This window comes from Ambystoma mexicanum, chromosome 2p (genome assembly GCF_040938575.1).
Source record: "Ambystoma mexicanum isolate Mex_15411 chromosome 2p, UKY_AmexF1_1, whole genome shotgun sequence".
In the NCBI taxonomy this organism is placed as follows: Eukaryota; Metazoa; Chordata; class Amphibia; order Caudata; family Ambystomatidae; genus Ambystoma; species Ambystoma mexicanum.
In genome coordinates, this window is record NC_090923.1 from 353,723,186 (window position 1) to 353,739,924 (window position 16,739).

Sequence of the window (16,739 nt, forward strand, 5' to 3'; positions counted from 1 at the left end):
GTTTTTCTCGAAGTCTTCATCGCCGGCTGAAAGGGCCTTGCACTCGCTGGACGTTGCTCGTGCCTTGAAGTTCTACATGACATGCACAAAAGTTTTTGGAAGACTTCACAACTGTGTTTGAACTTTGGTCCTGTGAACCCTGGGAAGGCCTTGTCCAAGGCTTCCTTTTCAAGGTGGCTCTCCGGCTGCATCACACACTGTCATTTGTTGGTTAAACAGCCCACTGCGCGGCTGTCTGAGAGCCCACTCAACCAGAGTGATTGTCGCGACGACGGCATTCCAGCCTCGTGTGCCCCTGATAGACATGGAGGTCCATGCACACCATCACGAAGTTCTGTGTCGACAGGGATTCCAGGGAGCAGTCCAAAGTCTGCCAAGTAGTGCCTGTTTGCTTGAGGTGAGTCTGTTCTAGGGGTAAGAGTTAATTGCTTCTGGTGAGCCCTGCAACCTCCTGTGGTTGTGTAATGTTTTACTGCTATGTATTCGTTATTCATGAGCATGTGAATCCATGCCAGACCCTGTCAGCCAGAGGAGGGGCTTAGGGAGAGGGCTGTCATTGGATGGGGGCAGTATGACCCGGAGGACAGTGATTGGTTTAAAGGAGAAATACAATTTTTAAGTGAAGGTTTTTTCTTTTACCGAGGAGTCCCAGCCTGACAACGGGGAATATTCATGAGCTTGTGAATCCATTCCAGACCCATGCTGGAGAACAATAGTTGCAGGAAAGTAATTTAAACCATTCTTGAACCCTGTAGACCCATCGTATTTCACAGGCATCCTTTGATTAGTTATGGTACTGACTGGCCTTTCTACCCCCTGAGGCATTGGCATATCAAATATTGCAGCCTATGTGTCTTCTTTGCAATCTTTACTTCTGCCCCATTTACCGTATTATTGTATACAGCATTCAAAGCAACTGCAAATAAACCAGTGTCACCATATTTGTTTAGTCCATGAAAGCAAACGCCAAAAGACATTTATCAGTCTCGTTTTCTTTCTGAATTATCTTAATTTGTGAATCAAATCTGAATCCATGTTTGTGTCTTCAATACAAAATCTGCCAACATTGAGACCTGCTTGGCATTTCGTATTCTGCTGTGACTGGGGTATAGAAAGGGGAGTAGTTGCAACAAAAACTAATGGATCAATAAAATAAAAATGTTGGTTGAAGGCACAGATGTGGGATGTTTGAGGAAGAAGGTAGGGCAAAGATGGTCATAAGGCCTAGTTTGAATTCTGCTGGAATTAAATTGGGGAATTTTATAAAGATTCACCAGAATTATGCTGGTAGACACTCATTGCATAGATAATTAATTGGAAATCAAAAACAAGAAAAGACCTGTTTCTCCACGCAAGACTCTTCCCCATCACAAAACCATGGAAGATTTTAGTAATAATGGGGGAGGGTTGGGTAGACTAACCTCAACAGTGATTACATGTAGCCACAGCCAATTCATTGTTTATGTGGACAGTACAATGAAGATCTAAATTCGTAACTTTGTTAGCGACCCGAAAGACTAATGAAGGTAAACCGAAATGTACTGCTCAACAACAATTCTTCCCCAAGAACCATGGACTCCTGGTACCTCCCAGAGCACCCATGACCCTGTATCCTGCCCCTGTTGGGGTTGGTCCCCAAAAGCAAAAGCTAGGAAAAAAAGAAAGTTCCAAATAAAAGAATAACTAACAATTGCCACTGCGCCATGAGCAAAAGTATGTACAACGGTCAATGGCTTGTAGAGCACATCAGTCCTGATCACAACATTTGGGTGGCACGCCCCAATGATAATGGAGCGCTATTCATGCACAGTCTTACCTAGTTAAAAGAAATAACAGATTAGCATCACAATATCAAAACATGCAAGTACATATTATTGGGAGGGATTGTCCACAATATCTCGCAAAATTCATGAACCTGGAGAATATCTTCACTTATACCAAGAGACAATCCATCACTTGCTGGCGAACCTAGTAGAGCAAATCTCATACCTCGGAGCTTACATGATATCTAGAGTGTACCCTAATCCAGAACAGGATAGAAGCAGAAGGCAGCCATTCTTAAGTGAGTTTGATCAACACCCATTAATCACATTAGCACCCTCTCTGATAAGAATGACCCAATCATAAAAAATGCCACCTTTTGAAGACCTTGGAACGTGGTTGTCCTCTTGGTTGCTGCGGCTAATATGGGCAGTGAAAAGGTGGCCACTTTCTGACCTTATCATTTAAGTTTAATCAAAATATTAAACCTATGTATTCCACCTCCAACTGTGGTGGGATCATTTGTTGATCATCTGAGATATTTTTAAGGGGAATTATACCCTAGATTCCTTCAACAATACCTGGCCTAATCATAAGAATTTAAAACAGAAAAATATAGGGACCAAGATAGTTGGAGAACATCATTCCAGACAGAAAAGACATATAACTCGGTCTTCTGGAAGCATTACATATCAAAATACAAATGAAGTGTGACACTTTGAAGCAAGGTGATGGATCCCACAAATATGAAGCAAAGAGTGATAGAGGGAATGTCGGCATCAATGCAGCGCCCAATTTGCAAAATACATGGTAATTGAAGCACACAACAGTCCAAATGATGATGTGAAGACTGGTATTCCTAGTATATTAAGGTGGCCCTGGACTAATGGAGCAAAGTACTCCTCATTTTCTGTCCAGACCAAAAAGTGTGTGTGTGTGTGTGTGTGTGTGTGTGTGTGTGTGTGTGTGTGTGTGTGTGTGTGTGTGTGTGTGTGTGTGTGTGTGTGTGTGTGTGTGTGTGTGTGTGTGTGTGTGTGTGTGTGTGTGTGTGTGTGTGTGTGTGTGTGTGTGTGTGTGTGTGTGTGTGTGTGTGTGTGTGTGTGTGTGTGTGTGTGTGTGTGTGTGTGTGTGTGTGTGTGTGTGTGTGTGTGTGTGTGTGTGTGTGTGTGTGTGTGTGTGTGTGTGCGTGCGTGCGTGTGCAGTCACGCTCATCATCCCAATAAAGCACTGAAGATCCTGGAATATTAGCCAAACGGGCTTATCTTAGCCTCTCCACCTCCCCTCAACCTCCAGCAAAATTCTAAAAATAATACAAAAAAGTGACTGGACAGTTTATGGATGCAACTGTTGCATTCCAAATCTTGTTAAACTACCAATCGGTCCTGAAAGCAACGAAAGCTGCTGTTAATCCTCAAAAACTGTTCAAATTATTATAATTTATTTGCACATGGTTTAAAATGAACCTTTACCAAGTAAACGCTTTTTGAAACATCAAGTATCCAAATACAAAAAATATCTCGCTTAAAACCAAATTTCATCGTATAAATCACATCACAGTTCACAAAAACGACCGTTTTGCTTCAAACATGTCATATAACGAGCAAAGGTTACAATGTATTACTTATACACGTACACACGTTACGCAGTTTTAAGAACCATACCACTGCCAGTTTCCAAGATATCGCTTTCCCATTTAACATAGTACGCCACAGATTTGCAAGCTAAATTATGTATACATTTCCCAAGGTAAATACTCCATGCCAATTATGCTGGACATACTACTAAGACGTGAAACAGGTTTTCTTTTTCATGTGTATCTTTACAGTACCTACAATAAGCCATCTCCATAGGGTACTGATTACCAACACATCGTTAAGAGAACATTCAGTCTAAAACGCACACGATTATTTCTAAATGGGAACAGCCTCCAATATCGTTCCACAATCCCTACCTTTTTATGGCAAGCACTTAAATGACAATTCAGCGTAGAATTCACCAGCAGATCTCTTTAGGCAATCCAGTACAATTCTATTGGGATTCCCATCTTAGATAGCAGCAAAATACAATGATCAGTGAATTCTCTCAAAGAGCATTTTTACTATTTAACATGTACATAAATCCACTGTTGCTGGTACTTAACAGCACCAGCGCCGATTCCATATGCATGCCACTTATTCCACCTCATTGGAAAGTTAGACGCAAGCAGGATTACATTGCATAATGTACAGACCGTACAATATATCATTCTAGACTTAAGTGCCATCTTGGAGCTAATTTTAGGTTGTACCAGTGTAGAGACTTTGCTGCTGGGTGGCTCCTAACCTTACAGTCCCAACCTAGGGATTCAAAGGATTTGATCATACCTTTTTTGACTCCAACTTTACTTTTTCACCACCAACGTACTAATTAAATGAAAAACTCTTGCAACTCCTCATGCTGAGAAAAATCCTAGCAACTAACTATTAAGCGGAATTGATGAGATCTGGTTGTGGAATGTTTAATTATTGCAAGATAACCTACAAAGACTTACCTTAAACACGGACTGCAAAATCAAGGGACCAGCCTAAGCTTAATTATGGAAAGACATAGACGGACAATCTGCTGCTAAAAACTCCTAGAGCTCTTAATCAGTCCATTTTAAATTCAAAGAACCTGTGTAATGTGGAAACGGCCCACTCTGGAAAGGGCTCAATATGTTTGCTCACTTCCCATATCAATTAGGGATCGCCAGTTTATCCGAATGCAACAATTGTAAAAAGCCGGAGAAAATCTAGAAGTGTGTGAATACAAATGTGCCGACATGCCGCATTCCATTTGGGAGATGGTGGGTCACTATTTCAGTTTTCTTATTCTAAGTTCAGGATTAAAAGTCTTAGAATTAAAGTAAAGCTAGGATTGCACTATCATCTCATTATTGGAATGGGGTATGTTGGCATGTATGGAATTATCTTGGGATTTAGCAGGACATTTTTTTTAATCCATCAAGACTGTGAACCAGGTCTAAACATATAATATTCTCCACTGTTTTTAATTCTTTGGAGCAAGCATGTAGCTAGAAACCACAGATTAACACTAGATCAATCAACTGACCAGTAAAACCAACCTTTACTCGGGCTATGGGTTAGATTTCTGCATGAGTAATATTCACAGCATGCCACTCGGAGGCAGGTGCCCTGTGGCTTAATGGCATCATGACACTGTTTTGTGAATGGCATGGTAGCTGTATATCGGAGCATCGATTGACTTGAGCTCACAACCTTTAAATGGTTTCCAACTCATTTGTATTAATTTTTGTTTTTAAGTGCTTTCGTCAAAGCGCTATGCAGGAATTAAAACTGTATAATATAAAGGATAAACCAAGGTGAATTAACAAAAAGAAATGAGAAATTAAATTTGAGTAAAGTAAATGAGTTTGAAGGGTAGAGCAGAAAGTAGACCAAGTGGGTGAAGATCAGACGGTAACGAGTTCCAGTATTTAGGAGCCAGTAAAGCGGGGGAGTGGAAATGTGATTGAGCACAAGGGGCCTTAGAAACTGTCAAGAGATTGAGAACGTAGAGAACAAGGAGAAACATAAAAAGGAAACGAGAGGGAAGCTATGGTTGGCTAGATCGTGTATGCATTTAAAGAACATGAACAGGAAATTAAAGACGCCATATTTCGAAGCATAGCCAATGAGAGCGGCAGATAAAATAGCAAGCTGTGAGAAAGAAAAGCATGACTAGAAGAATAGAATATTGAACGCAAAGGTGCAAGTCGTTAGGCTGCCAGGTCTATCAGTAGAGTTGAGCAATAGTCAAGTCATGAGAGAACCAATGTAAAAATAAGAAGCTTGGGAGCTTAAAAGCAAGGCTTTCCGAATACTGCAAAGCTCTAGTTGACAAGAATGTGCAGCTTTAGAGATGTGTAGAAAATTGGATTCAAAGGTGACAAGGCAAGCAGATTGTGAGTGCATAGTAGGAGAAGAGGAAAGGAAATGGTGGTGGTTGAGGGGCTTCAGAGGAGGAAAGACTAGAATTTCAGTTTTAGATGTGGTTTAGATGCAGAAAACTTGAATGCATCGAGGATTGAAAAGAAAGTGGGCAGGCGGTAATCGTAGCCGTGAATAGTCAAAGAAAGAAGAAAGGGGTATACAAATGTGAGAAGCATCAGCATAGAATTGACCAGAGAGTCGACTATTTCTGCAAGAGATGACGTATACAGTGAAAGAAGAGAACCAAGAGCAGACTCTTGAGGAAAACTCGTTGCAAAGGAAAGGTGGCAGAAGATTGTTCAGCCCAAGAAATGAAAAAAGAACAATCTGAGAGATCAGCTTGAAACCATTTAAGCACAACACCAGAAGGAACAAGGGATGAAAGCAGTAGATGGTGATCAACCATGGCAAAGGCAGCAGAGGGTCGAGTAGAATCAGAATACAAGATTGCAGAATGTGGTAGACCGAGTTGGAGGCACTGGTCCAAACCCTCGCTCTCAGGGCCGAGTTGGACATCAGCAAGCACGCTCACATCTGAGGCAAGAAAATCTGCCCACTGGCTACTTGTCAAGATTCTCTCCATAACCCACCGATGCCTTGCCAACGATATGCCCCTTTACGTGACTGACAAAATCATCAAACACTCCTCCACCAGACTGGTCAGATCTGCCTACATGGCCCGTCTTGTAACACCTCGATACAACGGGAAGAGTTCAGGAGGGGCTAGTTTCATCGTCCGTGCCCCTATGCTCTGGAACGACCTCCCTCCCGCTCTGCAATCCCTCCTACAACACCTTCAGGAAAAAACTTGAATGGACACTGTTTTTACCTTTTTCCGCCTGCAACTAGTGGCCAAATGTCTATGGGCTTTGCGCGCTCCTGATAAATGCACAAATACATAAACTAGTAATGGTGTTTTAGTAGCATGGAGCAGACGAAAGCCCATATTGTGGAGGAGAAAGGAAAGCGTGCTGATCAAGATAGATGGACACTTGGCCATTGCCAATCTTCGCAATCATTTTTGAGAGCTAGGGTATAAGAGAAATTGGACGAAAAGAAGCAGCTGTAGATGAATCGAGAGAACATTTTTTTTTTTAAGAATGGAGGTAACTTGAGAAGGGAATGATTGAGATGTTTGATTGGAGCTTAGATGCTGGTTGAATAAACGAGCGCAAGAGGACTATGTGTTAAAAAGTAGGCAAAGTCTCTGTGTGTAAGAGTTGAAGAGAGAAAAGGGTCAGGTGGCAACAGAATACGATTCGGAAACTGAAATGCGCAGTGGGCCAGCAGATTAGTTGGTTAAGCCACAGTATTCCTCCAAAATGCTTTCTCTGTTTTGCGCTGCAATGTTGTGGCTGGAGTGACTCAGTTGACACTGGGAAGGGGACGTAAAGTGTGCTTATGACCTTTACGGACATTTTACGAATGTGGCATTTCTTGAAGATGTATTTTTTTTTTGTCTGCTTCGTAACCAGGCTCAGTGGGTTAATGCACCAGCTGCAGTGATCTATTCTATGGTCCTATTGCATGTAGAGTGATTTCCTGACACCACACCTTTTCCCCACTCTTGGGATTATGTACTGAAAACAAATGAAAGCATTCTGGTACTTGTAGTCATGGTCCACTTTAATTGAACACTTAGGACTTGAAATAATAGTGGTTTGTGAGGAAAACCATAAAATGGCCTGGTGACGAAGTCATTCGTTCACACATTGTGGGACCCGGATTTGAAAGCATATGACTAGTTGCCTCCGCCTGCCATCTTTCCAAGGTTCATGAAATGGAACCGTTATGTGCGAAACTTCTTCCAGGCCGGGGTACTGAGAGAACTATGGGAGGGTGGGTGCGGGGATTGAGGGGGGGGGGGGAACTGCCTCTCATTAATCTGTGCGCAACTGTAGTTAAGAGCTGAACAATAAAAACATGTTGGGAAGCGCTCAGTCAAGCAAGCACTGCGTAAACATGCATCATTTCCTTTTCCCTGTCTTCGCAGCAACCACTCGAAAGGAAAGATAGTCAAACGAGTTCCCAGCATAGTGTTTCCAGTCACCGCAGCGCGCACACGGCCTCGCCCGTGCACAGCACTCCGGTGCTCCCCGCCTACCCCGCCAGCGAGGCCCCAGCCTTGGAACAGGGGGACAGCTCTGCTCCCAAAAAGCCCGACCCATTCCAAATCTGGGCCCATTCCAGGAGCATGTTTGAAAGTCGACGTAAGTACCGCTTATTTTACCTATTGCCCCTGATGCTTTTCTTTTTTCTGTCGCTTTTTCTTCCTGTGCTTGAGACCCCGACCCCTTTGTGTGAAACGGAGCAAAAGATGCGCACCTCCCAAGGAGAATGAACGCGGTGCGCCGCGAGCTTTTGTATTCTAAATGCAATGTTTGGTAGAGTGATGTGCTTGTGTGCAGTGCATCGACGCACATTCTAGGCCGGAATGTGCCTTCTCGAGGATGTGTCCACCTGCTCCGACAGAGCAGACTCGAAACGGCGGCGTGGTTTGCTGCAAAGGGGGCCCCGATGCGCGCAGCCTGCAAATGAGCTCGCGCTCACCACCTCCTTGGCCGCGCTCTGCCGCTGTAGCCTCGTTAAAAAAGCCACGAAGTGGTCGGTGGAAAATACCCACATGCACTCGGGGAGCGTTCGATGTGCAGGTTATGGGGAGCTCCGGGAGCTCGTGTGCATATTAAAGCGCCACGCGCCCCAGGGGATTCCCGCTGGCATGTTTGAGCTGTCCAGAGACTTTTTTTTAAATGCCGTTTCAGAAATGTATGTTTACAATTTTTAATACCGTTTCTGGATGATGACAAATAAAGGGCTGGTTCAGGGTTCTGGTTGTTTAGGAAAGTTATTCACACCAAGGGAACATTCATAAAGAGTTCATCACTGTGCAGTAGGGGAGACCCCCAAAAAGGAAAATGTAGTATTTCCCTTAACGGCATGCTGTAAAATGTTTAGGTCAATTACTGCGTGACGCCGTGACCCATAGTCCCCTTCCCTTCTTCACATTGTTTCGATAAATCGCTTCATTATATTTTAAAGATGTTACTGAGCTGGCCCAGCTGTCTGCATTTGGGGATTCCAATAGAGCAGAACATATTAAAGGCGAAATATCTGTACATCAAAAGAAAATGATGGTTGTGCTGTCAATCCGCATTTTGGTTTGAAGTGGAACCAGAATATATGGCTGTCCTTTTGAGTCCATCTGCAAAAGAGAGCCTAGATGTTATGTACACTCCACGAGAATCATTAGACCAGGGATTTGCACCCCCTGGCTCGCCATATGTTTGGCATTTCGACTCCCATCATCCCTCTCCATTTACTATGCCGGCCAGAACTAATGGGAGTTGTGGCCCTTCAAACAGCACATTGAAAGCAAGACACAAGGGGCTTGGTACCAACTTTCTCACCTGTGGCTCCTGGCTTGTTCCTGCTTTTCTAAATTGGGATTAATTGATGGAGTGGTCATTTGACCAATTCTGACCGTAGGTTGTGAATAACCGTGGCATACTCCTGAAGTAAAGTTAGATTATGACTGAACTAGTGTAGAGGCCACAGGCCCGGGTACACGGGTCAAAGTGCAGGTTTTCATTGATATAGTAGGGCCACTATATATCCTAAGGCAACAGCTCCCTCCAGCAGTGACAACAGGCAAAGCTACTCCATCAGACAAACCTACAATCTGGCCTATTGTTAGATATACGTGTGGTAAGTGAGTGAAACGATTTGCTATAAGGAGCAAACACTGAATTATGTAACGTGTAAGGGTTTTAATGTTGATAAGAGATTAATTATTTTATGTATTGTTGATGGTAGGGTTATCAGATTTAATTGTAATTGACGGATGATGCAAAGTGTTACTTTAAAACAGATAAAAAGTTGTGTACTCCGGCTGATTTGTTGGTTTACATGTGCCACATGCCATCCAAATTCCAAAGGGTTTTCAAATCGATTGTCTAATAAGTGGTATAATAAGACACAAAAGGGTCCTTTTCACAGTTTCACGCAAATTCCCTTCAGACGGGCTTTACGAAGGGCACCGGAACCGAATTAAACTTGTTCATCCTCTCACTACTGAAATTGAAAGCCGTCGGAGCTAAAGAGAAATTACATCTCGCCTTTATAGATCAAAGGCAAGCTTTTGACGGAGTGAACAGGCACAAACTGTGGACGAAACTGCAGAACTGGAATTGTCCTGAGGAAATACAGCCCATTAAAGCCCTTCATGAGAGTAAATCTACGCAAATAAGGTTCAACAACGAAGGAAACTTATAGGCAGACATGGCAACTAAAAGAGTCAAACAGGGTTGCCCACTTGTGGCCACCCTCTTCAAGCTATATATCGCTGATCTACCAGAGGCTCTAAGACATACAAGGCACTTCCCCCCGAAAATGTTAAACTGTGAGCTATCGATCTGCTATGCAGACGACATAGTTCTCGTAGATCAGACCCAAATCGGCTTGCAACATCTGTTAAATAAACGGCAAATTACATGGAGACGAACAACCTTGAAAATAAATACCAATAAATCTAAAATTCTAATGACAGGAGGAACAAACAAGATCAATGAGAAGAAATTGAAATGGAAAATTGGAGAGGAAAGTCTGGAAAAGGTGAGAGAGCATACTTGGGATTAACATTTTACCATTCAGTGGCCAAAAAAAAAACTGGGAGAACAAACTTTCCTTAAAAGCAAGAAGGCTATGCTCACATGGAGTAATAATGAATGGGAGATTTGGGAAATTCTCTTTAGCTCCTGCGTGATCCTTCTACCTGCAGAATAATTGATGGCTATCCTGACATAAGGTGGGGAAGCGGGCCTGAACCTGTCATGGAGAACATGGGCAAAGCTCGAAAGCAAATTTTGGAAACCAATATTACATTTTTCTAGGTGCACCCCAATGGCTGCCATAAGAGCTGATTTCAGTCTTCAATCCCTCAACTCAGTAATCAGATGGAAGTCCATGGCACTTTTGAGAAAGATCTCACTGTTAGACCTGGTGGTTGGCTACAAAATCCTATCAACGCACAAGCATGGAAAGAGTGCAGTCTTGCTTAATAGTTGGAAGGACAAATGGACTCAACTACACGAATTAGACTCATCACTGGAAGAACTGATTTCGAACCCAGAACCAGTAAAAGAAAAATTAAAAAGACAGGATTGAATAAGAACAAGAGAATCAAAGCTTTCCTACAAATCACAAAAAAAATGCTGCAAAAGAACATCGGAAGAGAGACCCCATGCCGCAATATTGGATGACATTTCCCACCAAACATCATCTGGAGAGGATGATGCAAATACGACTAGATGTCCAACTCAGAAATTAGTTTAAGCACAACAGAGGTAAACGAGGGATGGATGAGGGAAAGTGTAGATTCTGTAAAAAACAAGGTTCCTTGGCATCTACGAGACATCTACTACTGGAGTGTGTAGCGGTAGCAGATGAAAAAACACGTTGTTTAAACAGCTGCATGGTACCCTTCAAAACTAAAACAGATGAAGAATAGTGGAGTGACTTTGTGCAAGGAAGGAACCCGCGATTTACATGTGCTGGAATTAAACCTTCTAGATAAATTAATGAAAGAGCAAGATCCAGCGTAGAAAATCGACTAGACATAAGAAGCTCCATATCTCCACCGAAAAGATCATGGACCACACTTGCAGACTGGACGGGCTCAAAGAATAGGAGTGAGACTTTAGTGAGATTTTTGGGAAACATAATGAGATAAGAAAGGAAATTGGAGGAAACATTTATGGTGATGTGAAATAAGTTTTTGTTTTAAAACTAAGTCACAATAAAAAGAAGAAAAATTGAGAGTTCATTTCCTCATCTTTTACTGTCAGTATGAACACATTTGGCCTCCATCGAAGCACACTTAACTAGCCCAATGGATACTCGCCAGAGGGACTTTCCATTATACCCAGACCTAAGAAGGATTCACTTTTAAATTGTACCAGTATCCTGGACTACACACAGTAGGTAGCATGACAATTTACAGGTGTGCATGTCTTACATAGTTGGCTACTGAGACAGTCGCTGACCTGATGTTCCCCCCTCTGAACATGAGTGGCAGCAAAGCTTTGAATATAAGGAGGCTCTGAATTCAGGCCAGACGTCGAAGCACATGGCTATAGTGGGAGCCCCTCTTATTCCTATGTTCCGAACCCAACTGTATGGGGTTGGCGTTGGAAATCACGGGGCAACCAATGCGGGAGACCCTCAGGACACTGATGACACAAGGGTAATTTTAACCATTAGAAAAGGTCTTTTTTCTGTAGCATTCCTCCATTGGCTAAGTCCCCCAGCCACCAGGATTTAGTGAAGCCCTTTTTGCCATGTTACGTAGAATGCTATAGGGACACTTTGTGGCACTTTTTATTTTCTTGGAGTAGAATCACCATTACTTTGTTGAAGGACACTCAACAAGATGGTGGCAATCAGCTATTTTCTTTTATTACTAGTGCATAGCTGTCCGCTTTAATTTGTTACCGCTATAATTCTTTTTCAGTACCATATACTGAAAACGTATGCTCCTTGTTGTACAAGCCCTTCTATTTGTGCCATCTTCATTACTCTGCTGGTCAGAAATTGCTACATCAGGGGAACACACTTTGTCAGTGCTTTGTGCGAGTGAACTGGCTGAAATTGGGTTTTGGGACTGTCTGGTGCAAACCAAAATTCATCCAGGTTATCTTCTGTTCCTGAGAAGAATGAGTTGGCAGCTGTCCTTGATTGGACAGCGTCTGTTTGAATGTTTCATGTACCTTCTATAGATTGGTTGGTGCAGCCCCCATTCTGTATTGAAAGGAGAGGACCTGGATCCACTCGGGTAGTCTACCACAAGAGCCAAGTATCTGAAGCCGAACTGCTGGCAGAGAGCCATTCAAGGACAGGGCTCTGCTGAGACCATACCAACATTTTGCTTCCGTTTTTCACAACGAGGAAGAGCTTACTGGAGCACCAATTCTGACCTCCCTGCCCCTGAGCGCCTGCTAACCCTGCCATTGGTCAGTCTACCAGCTCATCCTGAGGGTGTTCTCCTGAGCTGTTGGAACCTCAATCGAGCCATCTTCACCCTGCACTGAGGTCTATGCGAAGAGTCTGAAGCCTCAAACTGCAGCTTGCAAACCTTTGCAACTTCATCCACAGTGGGCCCGATTCCCCCTCCCCCCGACCGATTCCCTGCCCCAGTGTTTCAAAGGTCGAAGTATCAGGGTTCAGATGGCTTAACTCTTTAAGCCCCTCATTGACTTGCATTGAGCTTGATGTCCTTTGCTAGATAAGTAGCTACATTACTGGGCCATAGGCAGTAGATCCTGGTCAGGAATTCATTCTATATCCGCCATGGGCCTAAGGAATGGTAGTCTACCCATTCCAGAGCAGGTCGACTGTAGAAAACCCATGTAGAAGGTTCCCAGTCAAAGACCTGGCAGATACAGCCAAATGCCTGTAACAGATGCAACTCTGTCTCCTGGTGACACCATCCATATCCTTGTCAAAGAGCAGTGGATATGGCAAGGGAAATATGCATAAGATCACACAGTGAGTAGATATGGCTTAAACAACATGCACTCCGAAACCAAGATGCATGCACACCAACACCCAGAATGTGCAAGTAGAGCATTATAAGAATACAAATCTATTTTTCACCCTGTAGCCGTGCTAGGGCAGGAGCCGCCCTCCGTGCCTTCCAGAAGCGGATGCTGCTTCATTCCCCATTCGCCCGCGAGGTCCCATTTCCCTGATGTACCTGCGGCACCATCTCTGCCCCACCCTGAGCAGGGCCCGACTTTGCCGTCCTCCACGCGTGGATCAGAAAAAAAGAAAATTCCTGATCTCAAAATGGCTGCCGATTTGTTTATGCTTGGGTGTTGCTAAGCAACCACCCAGCTGGAGCACGAAGCTCCGACTGGCCGCCGGCCCTGCCTCCTTCCCAGTCCGTGACCGGGAAGCGAGAGCCAAGCACCAGACCCCCACAAAAAGGCACCCATAAAAAGTCATGCCACTCTGCTAACCCGTGAGTACCCATTTACCGTCCCCAGATTCTCATCTGGCACTCACGTAGCGTGTCTCCTGTATCTCTGAACATAAGATGATCTATTAATACTCCTAAGCAGTTTCCCCATCTGCCCTGATTCCAGCACACATCCCGTCACCACCTCAGCTAAAGCTCGCTCCCGTGAAATGCTGCCCTCTGATGCTTCACCATCTTCAACGTGCCGGTTAACACACCTGCTCCATAGTAATATTCGGTGTGACCCCCACATGCTGTATTGAACCTTGACTCTGTTCGACTCCAACATTTGATCTATATCTGTTCTCCCTGGCTTATTCCCCCACTTTATTACCCAAACTGCACCGCCACTACGGCTTATCCCCACACACAGCTGTATAGTTACCTGTCCATCCTCCCACATTTAAACCATACTTGTACTTTTTACCTGCTACCTTTTTATATGCTTCGGTCTGGTATCATGCCTCATGTCTGATTCCCACAGCCAAATTGTATTAGCATCTCTCGCTCAACAGACAGCCACAATTGTATGTATTTTGTCCCCTGCCTGACTTCATAGCCAAATTGCATCTCCTGCTCAACGGCCACATTTGTATCTAAAATTGCCTCCTGCTTGACTCTCACATCTAAACTGTACATACTTTGCCTGCTGCCCATTACTGATTAGTATTGCTATCACGCCTCATGCACATCCAGACTGTATTTGCATTTCTGCTTGTTTGACACTTTTGAACCTCACTACTATTCTGCCTGCTCCCAGCCCACTGTCCAATGGCAAATTCACAGCATCAATGCCCCACGTACACCCCTCCTACCCACTTCATGCCATCATTCTTCGCTAAATGCAACACCACAATGACCTATGCCAAACCTCCCGTAGCCAACACATGCCCTAGATCCATCAGCACCAGGAACAACCTACTAGGTCTCCGCTCCAGACACCCACTCACCACCCCACTGGCTAGGTCAGACACAACCACAGTCTCACATAAGCTCGTTCTAAAACAAGCCCCACCCAAAACACCCTTGACCCCCCTCAACTCTCTCACATCCAGACCAGCTAACAACACCACCAAATCACAGAACTGAGTCTGCGCTGCTCGATCTCAAAATACAACCTGGAGACATCACTGATAAAGGCAAACCGGCATGCCTCCTCCTCCTAGATCTCTCTTCCGCGTTCAACCTTGTCAGCCACAATATCCTATGTATGCACCTAAAAAACGAAGCCCACTTATCACCAAAGGCAATAGCTTGGATGGCCTCCCTTCTAAATGGAAGACTTATGCAAGTCTTCTCAAACTCTGCATGCGCCTCTCCCACCACCATCCATTGCAGAGTCCCTCAGGGCTCATGCACTGCCCCCACGCTATACAATATCTTCACCCTTTCGCTGAATGATCTGAACTGTCATAACCTAGCATATACCAACTACGCTAACGACACGCAGGTACTCCCTCTGACCGGCATATGCGATCAAGACACTGCAGCCCTAACTAAAATCTACTCAGCTATTCAAACGTGGATGGCGGCCAACAGCCTCTGCCTTAATGTGGACAAAACTGAGATCCTCATAGTAGGCAACGGGGAACAAGCTCCATTCTCAAAACAAAACCTTCGCCATAGACCACTCCACCATCACTGTCTCAGCAGCAGTAAAAACACTAGGAGTTTACCTTGACGCATCCCTATCCATGACACGCTAGATCAATGCCATAGCCTCCTCGGCGGCACTTCTCACCAAGGTTATCAATGCTGTTAAGCCCTTCCTCACCACAAAAAACTATCCATTGCCAGAGCCACAGTAGGTACGAAACTAGACTACTGCAATGCCCTTCTTCTGGGCACTTTGGCTAAAAACATTAAACTCCAAGTCACACAGAATAATGCCCTTTGGGCAGCCCTGAGCACCCCCAAAAGGGATCACATCACTCAGGCCAGGAAAGATGCACAATGGTTACCAGTAAAATAATGCATACTCTTCAAAACACTGCCCATTACCCACAGGTGCCTCTCCACTGATGACCCACCCTACCTATCACAAAGAATCACCTTCAACCCATCCAACAGGCCCATTAGATCACACTTGACCAACCAGATCTACATGCCAGCCTTCAAAAGAGCCAAAGCTGGAGGGTCCAGCTTTCAACACCTGGCTCCCAAAAACTGGAATGCACTACCCTCAAACGAAAGCTCCTACAATGACTTGCGCAAAAAACTGAAAACATACTGTTCTGCTAGTACGAACCAATATGTATAGACACGCTGCTCAACTGTAACCTTAGTGAGAGTCTAACATGCCATTCACCGTACCTTTGTGCCTGCTCTCTCTACACCATTCAGTGCTGCTGTACATGTCTGTCTGACAAGTGAATAAGCTGTAACAGCGCCACGATGCCCCAGGGCCGATGTGCGCTTTATAAATGCAAATAAGTGGGATGTAGGGTAAGCACTTGGAAGCTCCTTGTGATTAGGAAAGTCAGCAATCGCCTAACCCACAATTGCTGTTAGTTACTGACAGTGCTAAACCTCATACAGGGCAGCAATTACCGGGTCTGTGAACTGATATCCTTCATGGTATTCTATAAGGCCACTTAAAGACCATACTTGCACGGATGAGTAACGCCACCCGGAATGTCAGCTAAGCCCAAGAACACTGCTGAAAAAACAGGGGCCCTCAAAGTATTTCAGAGTAAAGGGGATAATTTAACCCCAGACTCCTGAAAAGGGACAAGTAGGAATTGTGCTTGCAGCAGGGGTCTGCTACCTTTTGGCTCTCCAGATATTTCAGACTACAATTCCCATGATATCAGGCTATTGGCCATACTAGTTAGGGATGATGGGATTTGTAGTCCAAAATGTCTGGAGAGCCAAAGGTTGCAGACCTCCAACTTGGAGGATAGTGAGGTAAACTTAGGCATTTAGCAGAAGGGGCTGGACACACTAGCTCATCACACCGAACAATCAATAGAGGAACCAATGGGGGCGTGTGT

At 44.3% G+C, this 16,739-nt stretch overlaps 1 protein-coding gene across 14 annotated transcripts in view; it reads left to right on the forward strand.

The window, feature by feature from the left end:
• Positions 1 to 16,739, forward strand: part of MAGI1 (membrane associated guanylate kinase, WW and PDZ domain containing 1) — a 1,848,723-nt gene that overhangs the window by 1,599,409 nt on the left and 232,575 nt on the right. For all 14 annotated transcript variants that reach the window (XM_069643697.1, XM_069643699.1, XM_069643701.1 and 11 more), the window contains one exon: positions 7,726 to 7,942. In XM_069643697.1, the coding sequence (XP_069499798.1) occupies positions 7,726 to 7,942 (217 nt within the window). The remainder of the gene's footprint in view (positions 1 to 7,725; positions 7,943 to 16,739) is intronic.